The 17,805-nt window shown below is 43.2% G+C and overlaps 2 protein-coding genes across 2 annotated transcripts; one reads left to right on the forward strand and one right to left on the reverse strand.

Moving 5' to 3' along the window:
- The first annotated feature begins 377 nt into the window (after positions 1-377).
- LOC146678073 (voltage-gated potassium channel regulatory subunit KCNG1-like) lies at positions 378-14,383 on the forward strand. Its single transcript, XM_085410611.1, has 3 exons — positions 378-734; positions 6,325-7,164; positions 11,552-14,383. Exons 2-3 carry the CDS (start codon positions 6,406-6,408, stop codon positions 12,386-12,388), a joined length of 1,596 nt encoding a protein of 531 aa, XP_085266737.1. The 5' UTR covers positions 378-734; positions 6,325-6,405; the 3' UTR covers positions 12,389-14,383.
- Positions 14,384-16,752: 2,369 nt separating this feature from the next.
- Positions 16,753-17,685, reverse strand: LOC146678074 (uncharacterized). Its single transcript, XM_085410623.1, has 3 exons — positions 17,581-17,685; positions 17,372-17,501; positions 16,753-17,018 (listed from the first exon to the last, which is right to left on the reverse strand). The coding sequence occupies exons 1-3, from the start codon at positions 17,642-17,644 to the stop codon at positions 16,904-16,906; spliced, it is 309 nt and encodes a 102-aa protein (XP_085266749.1). The 5' UTR covers positions 17,645-17,685; the 3' UTR covers positions 16,753-16,903.
- Positions 17,686-17,805: the final 120 nt, after the last annotated feature.

Genomic DNA, 17,805 nt, shown 5'->3' on the forward strand with positions numbered 1-17,805 from the left:
TTTGTGATTTGTGCCAGAGGGCTGCACGCTCTCATTCTGACCTGTGATGGAGTCACACAGACTTGCTGTAAGTTTAAATCCTGCAGGGTGAATTATCCGGTCCGACCTCAGAGCTGTGGAGCTGTTAGTGACTCAAAAAGATCCTGAAGATTAAATGGTTAAACTTTTACACGCGTCTCTTTCTTTTACCTCTTCGTGTCTCTCACATCAGACAAAACTTCTTCCAGCACATTCAGCCTGTCTGTGTTTTACAGTGCATCGGCGAGAAGGGCTGGAGATGGGAGGGTGTGAGAAGAGGAAGAGGAGGATGGGGGGGAGGGGGGAGGAGGACGGTCCTGCTGTCAAACACAGATGAAAATCCAGCGGCAGGTTTCAGGAGGACACCGCCGTTAGGTAATCGCATTTATCGTCTCCTCGGAAGCGGCGGGGGCGGGGGTCAGCGGACACCGAGCGCCGAGCTGCGCACAAAGAAATCCGTTTCATTCCGTTCCCTCCAACTCCGGAGCTGCTGGAGAGGCGACGTGTGCGTGTAGCCCGGTGACGGTGCACGGACACACACCGAGCCCAAACTTCAGACTGGATTCAGAAACTGGAGCCGGAGCAGCGCCTGTGCCTCGTAATTGGCGCAGTTACGCGGAGGGTTGTGCGCCAGTCTCAGTGGCCGAGGAGCGTCTTCTAGAGAACATGAACGGGACACGTTAAAGAGCCGAGGCGGCTCGTCTCCGCGCTGAAAGGTGAGTGAATCACACCTGGCCTGTACGGAACTTTGGCCGGGGTGTAGTTCAGGGTCCGTCCCTCATTTCTGTGTCAAGTTCAGGCTGAACTTTAATTTCAAAAATTGAGTTTGAATCTCAGATCTTAAGCGAGAAAGTGGCTCAGCTCGCATTTTAATAAAAAATATGAGCTGACAGCTGGTTTCAGGTCGGAGAGGCTGAGGAAAGCTTTAGACTGTAGCTAAAAGATGGAGGACTCTACAGTCACATCATCCCCTGGTATCTGGCTTCAACATTTTAAACAAAACTTGGACTGCAGCCATGATGTTTTTGATTATCTTATTTACATATAGCTTTTTTTTAAAAATTACTTTATGTGTTTCTTTCTTTTCTTTGGAGTGCTAGCTAGTTTGGTTCAGGCATCACACAGACACAGATGTCTGGTAATTACTGCTGAGTAAGAATTAAAATCAAACCTAAAAACCAGAGCTCAACCTTCTTGGATGGTCTGTTAGTGCAGTGACTTCACAGCAGCCATATTATTGGTCACATGATGTCAAAATGCTCCAACAGCAAAAAAAAAGTGGTCCAGAGGTCCAGTTCAGGTGAAGCTAGCAAACAGCTAGCAGCTACAGCCGCCTGTGTCACCGTCCACCTGTCATTCAAGAAGCCACGCCCCCAATGATGCAAACTTTAAGCCTTAATAAGCTTTAACCCTTTACAGCCGATCGGAGCGGGCACGCTCTGTTTTGCGTAACTATTTTTAAATCCCGGTAGCTCTGCAACCAAGTAAGCTAGCGCAATAATTTTTTTTGCATATGAAACTGGAGGAGTTGTACTTACATCTTATGCCATCAGCTTGTCCTAGGTCACAGTTTCCTTCCACATATAGCTTTGAAAAAACTGCATAAAAATCACTTGCAGCAACAAAAACATGATATTCCAGAAACACGCTTCGCCGATCCATCAGCTGTTTGTAACACTTCCTACGTCCATCAGCGCGAACTATCACATGACCGCATGACCTGCCCGAAACCGGAAGTGACGTCATTTTGCGGAAATGTAGTTTTTTATGATCGGGGCCTTATGAGCTTGTGTTTTACATGTTATGTGTTTTAAAAAGTTATGTTTGACTTTATGACTTTCTGTGTCGTTTCTGGGATGCTTAGGACTCATATTGCACTGCTGGAAATAGTTTATTTTGATGCATATGCTGTTATTTTGCAAATTTGCACTATAATATTTATTTTCGTTTTTCCTGCAGTATATAAAAATTGGTGTATTTCAAAAATAAAACTATGAAGACACTCAAAATAAATTTCCTGTGGTGGGAAACTAGTTTGTGTAACTTTTTTGTATTTACAGTTTTGAGGGATAAGCCTCTTAAATTTCTCTAACTAGAAATATATGTTAAAAAAACAAAAACGATTTTCAATTTTTTTGTAGTTTATTGCACTTTTTTGCAATTTATGTAATTACTATGCACCTAATGCAGACATATTATTAAAGTTTGGGCTATAATGGTTGTATTGATGTATAGCAACTTGAAATGCTCCCAAAAATGGCTCCACAGCATGTAAAAATATAATATAAGCTCTGGCGAACTTGGTTCTATGGTAGGTCTTAAAGGGTTAAACAGGTGAGTTATAAAAATGTTCTCCCCTGTACAGGTGCTATGAAGGAGGAAATGATCTTTTGAGACAACACAATTTTTGTAGTTTTGCTTTTAACATGGCCTCACTCCTGAAACCTCTTGTTGATATTAGAGGCGCTACATTAGCACAGCATAAATGAAGACTGGGCTGGAACGCTGAAGGCTTTGAAACATGTTCAGCTTTTGCAGGAGTGTACAGAGGATCTGTTTGCACTCATACTACCATTAAATGTCAGTTTTTCACCAAATTATGTTTTTTAAATAAACCTCCTGTTCATTAGAAACACCCACACACACACACACACACACACACACACACACACACACACACACACACACACACACACACACTGCACTGTTTTGTAGATTTAACAGTAAACGGATTAAAATGACTTTCTCCCTCCGTCACTCTATACTTAAACAAGTTTTAATGATTTTTCCCAATTTTATATTTCTTAATTATAAAGTATTGAGATTCTCTGCTGTGGCTCCAAATTGAGCTGCGTGCATCCTGCTCACTTTAATAATCCCTGACGTGTGCCTGAAATTGGGATCATAGATCATAGAGAGCAGCATGGCACTCAAACAGAATCTAGGACAGAGCCATCAGCAACACAAACCAGGAAGTGGACTGGCTCTACTCTACCTGATCACAGAGTGCCTTACACACCACGTCTTGCACATCCATTCACACACGCACGGTTTTCCTTTGTGTAACTGCTTTGTGTCTAACAAGAAAGCTTCAGAGGTGGCTGCTTTTGCAGGAACGATGTAGACAAGAGTCCATAAGGGGAGTCAGCATGGGATTTTATTTGAAATTACAACATCATTGTATTTACTTACAAATATTTAAAGGTACATACACTAAAATAAGGAGGTAACAAGTCGGTTTTTAACAGAAAATGAAAGAAATGTGATGTAAATAAACTTTAGTACTGTGTAAGTAATTTAAAGTGGTTTCATTTATTAAGTAATTTAATGGGAATTCTGCAGAAAATCAAAGAATATTCTCTGATCTTGTGTTGTAAACATGGGGTAATTTTTGGGACATTGTATTATTAAACTGTCCTTTTATTTAAACACTATAAATATTTTCCTTTATTAACTTGTATGAAAAAATAAATATCTAAATCTGTAGCACAGCATGCTTACAACATGAAAGGGGAAATTTTGTTTGTTTTGCTTCACAATTACCACAAAATTGATGCAGTACTTAAATGACTCCTCCTTTCCTGTAAACTTAAAATTATTCATGCATTACTTAAATGTACTTACAGCATGACTTACAACTTAAGTGTGGTTCGCTGTCACGAGAAGTGAGGATCTCAGTCTTTTATAGCTCCCACTGAGCGACCTGTCAAACCCACGTTGCTTTCATACGAGCAGATTCTATATTCATCTTGTCGACATCAGGCCGAGGTGAAACTACTTTCTGCTCGAACCTGTAGAGCTGAAAGAGCTTCTTTGGTGATTCTCAGGCATTTTCTACTCTCTGGGTTCGTTCACGCCATCACTGTGTCTCACCGTCGAGTCACACAAATCGAGGCGTGAACTGGTGTGAAGAAACTGTGCAGGGTGTCGAGGCTAAAACGGGGAGTGTTGAGAGCTTCTTCCCCTTTCAGTCAATTTTCTATTTTACTGAAAAAGACACATGAACTAATGTAGACTCATTGATTTGTTCTTTAATGACTGGCATGGAAGAATTATTACAGCTGTATATATTGTCAGATTTGACACCTGAAGCCCAGATAGTTTAATACAGCACATCAGGATCAGTGTCTGATTTATTCAACAAAAAGCTTCATTTTTTTATCGTTGTCCTCGTTGTCTTGTTTCATCAGCAGGTTGGCTCAGCCTCTGGTCTAAATGATCATATAACACGGAAGAGCAGAAAACATATGGAAACTGGATGAGCTGTTCTTATAGGGTTTCAGGGTGAGCACAATTCTTATCTTAGCTACGTCTAGGTAAGCATGGTAATGTAAATGGTAAATGGCCTGTATTTGTATAGCGCTTTTACTTAGTCCCTAAGGACCCAAAGCGCTTTACTCCACAATCAGTCATTCACGAAAACAGAATTTTTTAAAATTTAACTGAGTTAGAAGTTAGCTCGCTAGTTTCCACCTAAGCATGATATAGCATGTTCTGACCGAGAGATTTCTGAAACAAATTCAAACGTACAGCTCTGTTATCACTTCCAACATAAATGAAGACAGAAAACTAAACAGCAGTGACGTTTGTAGGGTTACTGAAGTTGGGCTAGCTGCTATATAATGATGTGCTACGTGATCGCTAGCGACACAGCTAGCTTGTTAGCATAGCATAAACACAGTGAAGCTGGAGGATGAACGCTAACTTTATTCCACTCAATAAAAGTTAACGTGAGGGTTCCCGATGGTTAGGGACAAATGCAATCGCATGGCAGGATGCTGTAAAAGGACCAAACTTCAGTCAGGAGAACAACTGAGATAATCCATCCACAATACGAGGTTAGTCATTCATATACTGCTGCATGGGCTGGAGTTACATTGTAAGGTTTTAAACACTGAGCTTTAAATTTAACAGTGGTAATAAAAACTGAGAGAGGCCGACAGTCATCACTGACTGTTTTTAGGGGCTTGTTGAGATTAAAAAGAACAAGATACAAAGCATTAAAACATGTTAAAATCACAACAGCTTTAATAAACAGAGTAGTTTGGACCTGGAAGCAGGGTTCATCACGTCATCACTTAAAAACTGGATAGCTTTGTCTTTTAGCATTAGCCTAGCTGAAAATCCTGCTTTGTATTTGACTTGAGAGTCGACTTTAGGTTTTCAGCTGTTGTTGATCCAAACTCTGCATTCTTTCTAAAGAACAGAAAAAACCTTTAATACTGAATAAAGAAAGAAAACTTTGTCACCCTGCGAACCTCACTCCCGAGTGGAGAATAAACGTTCGGACACAGCAGGTGGGTGGGGTTTTTTTGACCATGAATCATATGATATCCCCTCACCAGCATCATCAAAGAAGCTCCTAGAATAGAAGGAATTGTCTGAATCTGGGTATTTATTTGTACCTACACATTTCATTATTTGAAAATCAGTTTTTATTATGACTGTTCAACACATGCACAGGAGATATGAAAGGAAATAAGAAAAAATAACACAATAAGTTCACTTCAGAATCCATCACCAAATTCATAGCAGACTAATAATGATTGTCACTGAGTCTGACATTCAGTATTTTAGAAGATACTCATCAAATTGGGTGATATTCATGGTCCTGTGCTTCACTGAGGGTTGTTGTTCTCCTGGCAGCGACTGCAGCGATCCGAACTCTTTTTCCTGGCACGCTGATTTGTTTTGATCAGACTCATTACAGAAGATGAGGCTTCGCACAAATATGCGAGAGGCCTCATCTTCTCTCTCCGCGTTTCGGGCTGCTTTGCTGCTGTGGCTCAATATGTCTGTTCAGTGTTGTCTGTGATTAAACACATCAGAAACCGGCGTCCTGCTCACATCCCATTTACTGCTCTTTGTTTCTTGATGGTATCTGACAGGTTATGACAGCGAGAGCTCGCTTTGAAAACTGCAATACTGACTCTGATGTCACGTCAAGCTTCAAGCCAAAACTTCTTAATCATTCTGAATTTGGATGTTTAACACCGATGTAGCAGTTAATTGAATGTGTCAGACAACATTTCCTAATAGTTTTATGTTGTGGGTACGAGTGGGGAACATTAAGGAAGATATTTTAGTCTTCTCTGCAAAAAAGGATGATTGATTTGGAGTAACTTTAAAACATGAACATGAAAAGTCTCGATAAGTGACGTAAAAGGACTTGGATTTGATATCAGTAGGAGGTCTGGGACACTTCCTTCACTACATGTTGGTCCCTATTGAGCCCCTTGGAGCCAAACAAGTTTGAATTAATGGAAGATTTCAACAGACTGAATCTGTCTTTTTGCTTCCCTACAGTTTCAGTGGAGCTTCCGTAAAACTGCGGTCAGTCGGACATAATAAAATCTCATCCATCCTGTCACACATCCAGCTGCCAGCATGCCCATCATCAGCAATGCCAACCACGACTTCAGCACCTACTCCATCAGCAGCGACGACAGCAGCCTCGACCGCTTCTTCACCGAGATCCCGGAGACCGAGACCCTCAAAGGCGTTTACTTCCAGCGCGCCCAGCTGCTGCGCGACCCGAAGGCCTCATACGTGGTCGACCGCACCTTGCAGGTTCTGATCAATGTCGGCGGCAACCGCTACACCTTCCCCTGGAGCACCCTGGAGCAGTTTCCTCAGAGTCGTCTGGGTCGCCTGCGCTTCTGCACCACCCCCGAGGAGATCGCACGACTCTGTGACGACTACGACGAAACCTGCCAGGAGTTCTTCTTCGACCGAAACCCAACAGCCTTTAGGGTCATCCTCAACTTCCTGGCGGCAGGCAAACTGCGTCTGCTCCGGGAGTTATGTGCCGTTTCGCTGCACGACGAGCTCGACTACTGGGGCGTGGACCCCGGACATATGGAGCGCTGCTGCCGCCGTCGCATGATGGCCCGGGTGGAGGAGGTGGCGGAGCGGGAGCATAAGGAGGAAGAGTGGAGGCAGAAGAGGATGATGCTGAAGAAGAGCAGCACACAGACGGAAAAGGGCTATCGCAGACTGATCGTGGTGCTGCGCGATATGGTGGAGAACCCTCACTCCGGCCTGGCCGGGAAGATGTTCGCCTGCCTCTCCATCGTCATGGTGATGGTCACCGTCATCAGTCTGTGCATCAGCACCATGCCGGACCTCCGAGATGAGGAGACGAAGGTGGGTACAGAGCTTACAGAATTTATAAAACAGCCTGTGGAATCAGTTTGAAATGCATAAAACGTTTTAAATATGGGTTTAAATAAAAAAGAAATTTCTGGGATCGGGCTGAATGTTGAACCTGACGTCTGCATCTGGGGCCACTGTGTCACGGTCCTGGGTCGTTTAACCCAGCGTTTCATTGTATTTTGATATTCATTGTTTATGTTTTGGTTCTTTTAGTCTTCTTTAGCTCCTCGGTTGCCTAGTTATAGTTCTGTGCTCATTTAGACTCCTTGTGTCATCTTCCCCCGTTCCCATAGTTTCCCAAGTTCCCCTTGTTGTTGGGCGTGTCTTACCTGTCATGTTATGTCTGCATGGTTCCTGTTGTCAACTTCAGGTCACATCTGAATCCCATCATGCTTCCTATTTATTTTGAAGGTCTTGTTGTCTTGTTCTATGTGCCTAGTTTACACTTCCCTTGTGGCGTCATTATGATTTGTTTGTGTCAGCTGTTTCCCAGTGTGTGGCCACTTCCCTTGATCTCCCCTTGTTTGTATTTAGTCTGTGTGTTTCCGTTCAGTCAGTGTCAGGTTGTCTGTATGTACCCCCATGTCATCCTAGCCAAGGTTATAGTCATAGTTTAAAGTCATATGTGTGGTATCCACGGAAACCTCTAAATCTCTGCTCAAATCTCAGGTAAACCATTTCTAAAACCACCAAACAAAGCGAAGATGCCAAACAGTTACGCGGTTTTCTGGACTTAAATTTGACCCAGAGCATATTTTCAAAGGTGTTATGTGCTATAAAACACTTTAAAAAATGAGGCAAGGGAAATAAAAAATCTAACTTTTCTATGTTTGAGTCACAGTAACTTTGAAATAGTAACATCTGCAGTACTACTTACACCTCTGATGAAATCTCACAAGTATTCACTTTATTTTGATACCAAGATTGGTTACACAGAATTTATAATTGCAGAGAAATACAATGAATTTCCTTTTTGAACAGGAAACTTAACAGGTTAAACACATGGAAGTGTGTAAGACTTCTTTCTAACGGTCAGCAGCATCACAGACTCACCCAGTTTGTTCCTCTTCACACATTCGGGCTAATTGCAGAGTTCAGCAGTGCACAGCAATGCTAGCTCACACTCTATATAGCACGTAGCACTGTAGCTGCGCTCACCGCTAAACTGGAGTCTGGAAGGGGATTTTTCTGAAATATCTAAATTAAAACATGTAAATATTATTCAGGACTGTAACCACACAGGTGCCAATGAACCAGGAAAGGTTATAGGAAAGAGGAAAACTGGCTAACCAGTAGAGGCCTTTTAAAGGGATTCATGGATGTAAAGAAGGGGTTGGCGTGACAGAGGATGCTGGGATAGGGTGAGATGGAGGCAGGTGATGTGTTTTGGTGATCACTGCAGGGAGCAGGTGACAGAAGAAGAAGTTTGTGTGAATGTGTAAATGTTGTGATGTGTGATCGTGTTGCTACCTCTACAGAGCTGCACATGGCGCATAACTGCTTTCTGTTCCTCACCAAAGAGTCTTTGCATCTAAACTTAACAACTGAAGCTTTCAGATGGTCCAAGAACAGCGGTGGTACGGTTTGTGCGCTCGTGTGGACAGTAAACAGTCCTACATGATGATTTTCATGGTACATTGTTAGTTTATGATGACTGCTTTGTTGGAGGACTTCTTGTAAAAAAGATGATCTAATGCAGAAAATGGTGCTGAAGAGGAGACCTGGTGATGCTGGTTAGAGCCGGTTGTTGCTATAAAGCTCTTGTTTACTTCCTGACTTACAGTTTTATGTGTTGCAGAGATGAAAACATCATTTCTGCTGTAGTTGGCTCTCTGGGTCGTTCCCCTCAGTGGCGGAGCCGTTAGCGAAGGATGATTTTTAGCTGGAAATTTAATGAAAGTAATGAAAACTTCACAGAGCAGACTGTGTGTTGACTGAGAAACATTTCCACCACAACACTAAATATTTCATCCTATTAACGTCGGCTCACGTAGCTGTGATGCAAAGTGGGGCTGATTGTGATTAACTGACAGGTAAACTGATGCCGACAGAGCTGCAGATTTTGTTCTCTCTCACTGTGATATTTACAGACAGAAGTTTCTAGAAAAAACAAGAAAGCTCGCAGTGATAAACACGCTGCACGGTACCTGCACCCAGCAGCAGACAGGAGAGTGGAGATGTGACTACAGATGAACGTGCGATGTGTGGGCTGGATGTGTAAAAGCAGCTCTTAGCTAACACATTAATCACATCACAGTAATATAACAGTATTTACATGTACATGTACAGTCTAACTGCACATTTGATCCCTGAGATATTTTAATATAAGAAAAAGAACAGATGCAACAGTTTATCCCACAGTTTCAGTGATACAGAAACGCTGATTTAATTTGAAATTTTTATAAATAATTGTTTGTGCAGAAAATCCAGTGATTCTAAGACTTATATATATATATATTTTACTATGACCCTACTGTAAAAATATACATTTGGATGGCAGATAATTAAAAAAGCTTTCTGATATATCGTTTATCTATTAGTTGTTTGTTTTGGTGTGTTCTGAATGGCCATGGAGATTTTTTTTATCAGTAGGAAAAGCTGTAAAACTTATGAAAAGCTTAAAGTGGAACATTTTTGTCCTTTACATTTTCCAAATCCATCCAGTGGTCCTGATTCTGGCCCCTGGGCCTTATGTTTGCCAACCCAACTCAGTATGAGACAAAGGCATCCACAGAAAAGTCCAAGAATACAGATATGGAGAATAAATCCTCTGTAATTACAAATAGGTGCGGTTATAAATCAGTGTAACTTCAGTGATGGAAAGAGCGATGACAGTAAAAAGACAAATTAAAGCACATTAATGGGGCTCAGGCGTGGATTGAAAAGCAGCTTCTGTCAGCGTGACTGTTTGCTGGTTGTTTTCTGCCGGCGGTCTGAGGTAACCAAAGGAGACAGCGTGCAGAGCTGACTGCTGTTGTCAGTGTAAAGAGTCTGAATTTGGCTTTTGTGAGCTGGAGACAATAAATCGATTCCTCCCGAACGTTTTTGCAGTCGGTCGGACTAATCGAGCCGACAGAAAATCAAAGTGTGGACGTGAGCGCTAAAAGAAGCTGAAAGTTCTGAATCTGGCCGACCTGTAAGGTGGATGGTGCTGCTGCAGAGATAATCGTGCTAACGCTAGCTTACAGAAAATGCAGTGTTTTCATTTAATGTTAATTATCAGGAGTCATGGTTTGAGAAAAAAATAAGATCTGACGGATTTGCTTTTCAAAAACAAAATTTCACCTTATATCTCTACAACTAATCAGCGCAGGCCAAATTCTAAAGACACCACTCAATGAAATTAGTAAATTAGCATAAAGCACTATGTTGACACAGTTTACAGCAGCCTCATATTTTATCCTTTGACTCCACTAGAGAAGTTTTGTATGATTTACAGATAGAGATAGCCCTTATTTAGCTCCTCCCACTTCCAGGCCACCCTTTAAGACCACTTTCTTTTGATTGGATACTCTCTATGACATCATGTAGAACCAGAAGTAGAAAAAAACTGTGGTAAACTAAGTGATTCCGGTTCACATGGATTACTTGTGCATACACTGTCCTCGTTATCTGGTCATGTTTGTTATGCACATCATGGCTGGAACAGGATAGAAGAAGATCTGATGGCGTAAAACAGGAGAAAGCAGAATGGAAGCAGGAAAATCCTTTTTACTATACAGCTTTCACCAAGTAGCAGGCAGAAAGTTCAGGTGAGGTTCACCATCCTTTCCTGAATCTTACCTCCCTCACAAATAATTCACCTGTTTCCAGGAGTAGTATTTTATCAGGGAACACAGAGTTCTAGATTAAAAATATAAATTTTAATGCTTGATGGAAGCTGCCCGACGGCGTCTTCTCGTCAGAAGTCGTTCACATTATGTGCAGTTAGAAAAGCCCGTGTTCTTCCAGGTTGTAATTTTCACTTTTCTTTTTGTCGCTCTGGTATTTGTGGACAGTTCTTCATTCAGGCGTCTTTCTTTCTCATTTTTTTGTCATCATTCTGTCATCTGTTAAAATCACACTGGAATAAAAATGGATTTTTTCCCTGAGGCGACGCATACTTCTTATTACAACAGACACTTTTCTTTAGCATTCACCTCCAGAGAAATCAATGTAAGTGCTCTGCAGCTTTTAAATGTTTTCCAATTTCTCGCTTTGTGCAGGCAGACGTGGAATTAAAGTGATGGTAAGGAAAACCGAGAGGCCGTTTGCCTTTGGCACGGCGAGAGGCAGCGGGCCTCGCAGGTCACTGTTTTCTGAGGCTATCTGAGCATCAAGTGTGAAATCGATGGAGCGACACTTTATATTTGCTCCGTGTTTCTGTCCCCGTCTGCAGGGCGAGTGCTCCCAGAAGTGTCACAACATGTTCGTGGTGGAGTCCATCTGCGTGGCCTGGTTCACCTTGGAGTTTGTGCTCCGATTTATCAACGCCCAGAGCAAGCTGGCCTTCGCCCGCAGCCCGCTCAACATCATCGACGCCGTTGCCATCCTGCCGTACTACGTGTCCCTGGTGGTCGACATCAAAGACGAGTCGCACGAGGATGTCATCATGGGGGCCGGCAGAGGCTACCTGGACAAACTGAGCCTGATCCTTCGCCTGCTGCGAGCCCTGCGGATCCTCTACGTGATGCGGCTGGCTCGCCACTCTCTGGGCCTGCAGACGCTCGGGGTGACCATGCAGCGCAGCATGAGAGAGTTCGGCCTCCTGCTGCTGTTCGTCTGCGTGGCCGTGACCCTCTTCTCACCACTGGTTCATCTAGCCGAGAGCGAGCTGGCGCCATTTGCCGCCACGCACCCCCACCACAGCTTCAGCAGCATCCCGGCCTCCTACTGGTGGGCCATCATCTCCATGACCACCGTGGGCTACGGCGACATGGTGCCGCGCAGCATCCCCGGACAGATAGTGGCGCTGACGAGTATCCTGAGCGGCATCCTCATCATGGCGTTCCCGGCCACCTCCATCTTCCACACCTTCTCCCGCTCATATCAGGAGCTCAAGCAGGAGTACAAGCGGGTGTGGAAGGAGGAGCGGGACGAGGAAATAGCCGCCGAGTCGGGGAAGAGCTGCTCCAAGGATGATTCTTCACTAGATGAGCTCAAATCCGTGTCGAAGAATGGGAACGATGGGATGAAGTCGAGCAAGACTCCCACGCTTCCGTCTGCAGCGTTCTGATGGAGGTCATGTGACACTTTTGGTTCATTATGTGTTAAAAACTTTCTCCTTCCCGTACATTAAAACTCTGGAGCAATTGTGCGATGAACAAAATAATATTCCGCGCTCTAGATTCATGTTTCCATCAAAGTGTGTCCCCAACTTATCAGGTTGTAGTCGCCTCTTAACTTCCACCAGGTCACTGAGGTTTGTTTACATCAATCTGATCTTGATCCTGATTTTGGCTCCTCCAATAAAAAGGAAATCGAGCGCTCCCTAAATCAGCGTCTGCCCACCTGCCTGCGTGAGCCAATCGCAGCTGTCCCCTGCATTGTGCCGCCGGCTCCACTGATTAACCAAGAAGATGTTATGCAAAGAGTGCAGGAGAGCTGCGTCTGCACCATAAAGCAACACAAATAACCCGAGAACACCCAGAACTGTAGAGTAACAATCACCCAACATCAGCTCAGACGTCCATGACAGCGAGGCTGTGCAGCATCCACTCACAGAGAAACACTCAAATCGCATTTCACGTGGTCAAAGATAAGTGCCGACTAACCACGGTGAGTAATGAGAGCTTCAGGAAAATGGTCAGCTTACTGGCAAAACATCTGTTGTTACCTCATGCAGTTGTTTTTCAAAGCAGCAAAACGTCGCTCGTGCAGGAACAACAAACACAGACTTTAGATCTTCCTTCTAGGAGATGAACGAACACTTGATTCATCTGCAGATATTCATTTATAAAGAATAACTACAGGAATGTTGCATTATGTAAAAGTGGAAGCAGCACCCTGCTGATTTAAATTTCTGCAAAGTTTTGCGAAAAAATGTTATGAATTTATTTTATTTTGGTGCAAATATTTGTACAGATGTGAAACCATCGAAAAATCCGTGAACGATTGTAACAAATAATCAAAATAACGGCTTAAACCGCGCAGCCGCGCTGAACATTCATCACTTTTTATGGAGTTTTAAAAATTTTAGGGAAAAAACAATACAAAAGGAATATAACATCTTCTGGTTTTTCCTGCAGCTAAAACAAAGTCCGACTGTAACTCTGCACACGTCACTGCTGACCTGGTGGATGTTAGAGGTTCAAGTGTCCTGTTTCCAGCCGTGTTTGTTTTTAATGACGAGCTCGGCGTATGTAAAGTAATCCCTGTGCACCGCTGTGCTCTACACGCTCCGTTTATCGCAGGTTTGTCTATCGTTGGCTCTCTGTGATGTCAAGTGGATCTCCTTATATGGTCATCTCCAGTCCACAGCCCTGGCTGTGAGTGCAGAACCACCCCATGCTCAAACTTTGTGTCTGTGAGCCACTCAGAAGATTGCTTTAAAAGGGGGAGGAGCTATAAGAGTTCAACGCTCAGTAAGATATGAAAGCGTTGTTTGGTATCGTGAGTCAGAGCAAAAGCAGGGAGCTGGAAATGAGTCGTTCCCAAAGCCTTTTCCGAACGTTGAATTCTCCCTTTGTTTTCTGAGGAGCTCCAAACTGTGGTCTTAATAATCTTACTCCTCTCTGTGGCTGCTAGGAGACACTGTGTCTGTAGTAATACACTATTTTTGTACACACACACACACACACACAGTGCACCAATCTAATTACAGTATGATTGTCTGGAGAGCATCAGTGTAATGGAAGATCACATTTCTTCCTCTTGGTTCTTTCAGTTTTAATCAGATAACTGAAAGAAGATTCTCAGCATCGTCTTTTCTTCCTGTTTGCTTTCGGACTGTGACGCTGACCCGGCTCTCGAGTTTCGGGATGTTGGAGTGTCCTCGAATGGACCATCGGCGCTCGCAGAAGCCGGTGATGAAAACTTCACTGTGATGGATTGCACAGCACAGACGCCGTCACGTCTCAGAGAGGATTTTTCAGAGGGAGTCGATGGCAGCCTGGAGGGAAGAAAGTCATTTAAAAACCAATCAGCGGAGGTGTCGAAGCATTTTTGAGAACCACCAACTCGGTCCTTTAATGTGCACAGAAATTCGTGTCCTTCATTCTTTAACCGCTCACGTCTTTCTGGCATTTTTAAAATAAAATTACACTTGGATTCATTTGCTGTGATGAATGCTTTGGATTGTTTTATTGCACTCGAAGCTCCCGAGCAGTTTTAATGACTACACGACAGAAAAATGTGACTTAAAAAGAGGCCTTAGAGAACGAGATGGTGGGCTGCACTGTATTGAATGGAAGGACTAGTTAGCAATGAGAAAAATGCAACACTGCAGTCAGCAGCGATGAATTACACACTGTGGTAACGACTTCCTGTGGAGCTTTATTATAAAGAAACTAAAACAGTGTTTAAATTCAAAAGTCACCCTCCTTCAGTGACCGGCTAATACCAGAAATGACCGTAAAGCCTGCAGTTCCTCTACCGTCCAGCAGAGGCAGCAGTGAGTCAGTCCCCATAGACTCCCATGTTAAAGCTTTACAGCAGAAACAAACATGTTTACAGCCTGATACACAAACTGTTTCATCTCTATAGATAATTTTCCTAACATAACACCTGTTTTATAACTCACCTGGATTAAAGTTTGTATTATTAGGGGCGTGGCATCACTGACTGACAGGTGGATGGTGACACAGGTGGCTGTAGCTGCTAGCTCTTTGCTAGACTTCACCTCATCTAACTGGAGTCCCTGAACTGGACCTGTGGACTGAGATGTTATGTATCTGTGTCTGTGTGATCCTCTCGTTCACTCTGCCTTCTTTTCCCAGCTTAAAACAAATCTAGAACATTTAAAAAAATAAATAAAAGTGGAGCCTCCTGATGGCGTCTAAATCTTGGACAGAATTATTCACACCTCTGCTGATAGAAATGTAATGTCAGATCAAATATGGTCCTCACTGTAAGACGGGCAGGCAGACTGATGATGCTGAAATTTGGCAGGAAATCAGCTCCAGATGGCGAATTTCTATGTTTCCTTTCAGTAAAACAGAAAAGTTTCAGATGAGAAATCTGCAGGGAGTTTGTGCTTTTTGCCCTGAATTACATTCATTTGTGCAGCTCATACACATTAAACAGGCTGAAATAAACTGGAGCTGCTGTAACTCTGCCGTCACAGCTTCATGCACATTTCTACTCTGAACAAAAACCAAAAGGTCTGACTTTGATGTATCTCATTATTAGATTTTGTCATCAGTTTAAATTCAGCTGCACTTTTCCTCCAAATGATTTGTGCTGGAAGCCGGACGGATCATTTCTGTGTTTGCTGCCTTTGTGTGCATGGCTGTCTTCAGATGTGTCGTCACGCTGACATCTGCTGTTATCGTTCGTGTTCGAGACGCAGATGGAGGCTGTGCGAGAGCCTCTTTCTGTCTCTGCAGAACTTGTTTGACACTTGTTGGCACGACGGCTTCGGTTTAAATTACAAACAATGGGAACATTGAAGTCCAACAGGCACTCGTTCTTCTCTTCTATCACTTCTTGTTTTCCTCCAACCCGCACGGCCTGCTGTCCTCACAGGAGACGAGGCTAACGGCGTGACACTCACGTGTCCTTCACCCCCTGCATCTTCTCCTTCATCATCCTTTGTCCGATATATCCAATATATCCACTCTCCCCCGTCTGCACATGTGCAAACCATCTCAGCCTCGCTCTTCTAACTTTAACTCCAAACCACAAAATATTCTAAACAGCAGCACATGAGCGGTCCTAGGTTTTATGAGCCCCGCCCCCAAACCGTGTACTCCTAGCAACAGTCTCAAGCTTAGATAAATGAGGACGGTTGAATCAGGAAGGGCGTAAATCCATAATATCCAAATCAAACATGCAGATCATCAGCTGCACTAATAGTGAAATAAACAAACTGATTGATATTAATAAATAAAGTTCACTGAGTAGTGGACACCACAGTTTTGACTGTATTGAAAGAGCTGTAGCGGTGCTTTGGCGCACCCTGCTGGTGATATATGAGTTGTATTATATTGGAAGGAATATTTACAGACTGACATATTAAGAATAATGGAATAAGTTCTTAGCTTGAGTTCTTGTGCTTAAAATGTATGCTTTTATTTTGATAGGGGACAGGAAGGGTTTTTTTTAACCTCTCAGTGTCTCTGCATCTGTTTGAATTTTGACTTTGATAATTCTGGATTGAGTCACCGTCTACCTGAGAGGGACAAAGTGGCGCGTCGAGCTTCTGGAGAGCTACAATCGCTGTTTACTGTCTCCACTGAAACGTCTCATAATATTATCTAAGAACAGCACGTATAATGTGACAAGCTTGTGGAACTCCATGACTAACCTTTGTGTGTGAGGAAGACATCCAACTCAGATTCAAACTCCAAAATAAATTGCAGAGAATACTAAAGTTCAAAAGTCTTTTATTCTGAAAGGTTCAGGTGTACTACTTGGTATTATCTCAGTTTAAAAAAACAACAAAACACATGAAAGGTTTAAATAATTCAGTTTTCTTTGAAATCATCAGAAATATTGGGTTTAAGTTCTGTCACAGTTCAAACATGAACATGAGCACCGAGCTGTAAAAATCATTGATGCTTGACGGACACGCCCACAAAGGAACAACGTGTCAAACTTTCGGGGCTCCTGACTGTCGGGATTTCTTCTTAAATTCTTTCAGATGCATCTGCGCGTGTTTCCATTCAGGGTCGAGGCAGAACTTCTTTTTGGTCTCAGTGGTGACTCTGTAAGAAACACACAATGCACACTGTAAGGAACGTGCACAGCACCAGTGATGGGAAGAAGCTGAAAGGCACAAAATACCCGAAAACACGTAAAAATGCTTCATTCAAAATCATTTTAAAAAAGTGGAACGGATGATGAACCCAGTGAGAATGATCACATGAAGCAGATTTACAGGTCTAATGATTTGGAGACCAAAAATGGAGCAAAGAGACTAAAACTAAAGCTGCAGCTGAGCAGCTGATCAGGGAGCCACAGTAACACGAAGTAATTATGCCAGCTGCAAAACTCAAAACTCCAAATTAGATAACATGAATGTTCAACACCTGTCACATGACTTTCTGTGTTTACTCACATGATCGCTTCAAGGTTGCAGCCGCTGGTCATCGTCACGTTCGTCACCTTTGTCACTGGTATGTGGATTTTATTAGTGACGGCCTCGCAGCATTCGACACCGTTTATCACCATTTCCATAGCGACTGGCACTGTGGACACACACACAGAGTTAATACGAGTGCAGCTCAGACTCACGGCGCTCAGAGGTCAGAGGTCAGCGGTACTCACTGGCAGAGCTGTGCTTCAGGAAGCAGATGAGCGTCAGGACTGTGAGAGCCAGCAGAGTCTTCATGGTTCCCGACACAGACAGATGTTCTTCTGTTGGAATGTGCAGGGCTGATGTGCTCTGAGCTGCTCGCTGCTCCCTTTATATCCGACGGCCACGTTCATGGCTCAGTGTGTTCTAAGAAGTCACGGTTCCCCTTTGGTTCCACTTCTCTTTTCTCCTTTCTT

The sequence above is a fragment of the Rhamphochromis longiceps genome, linkage group LG1 (genome assembly GCF_057381845.1).
Source record: "Rhamphochromis longiceps isolate RC_006_pf linkage group LG1, R_longiceps_female_GT1.1, whole genome shotgun sequence".
Taxonomy (NCBI): domain Eukaryota; kingdom Metazoa; phylum Chordata; class Actinopteri; order Cichliformes; family Cichlidae; genus Rhamphochromis; species Rhamphochromis longiceps.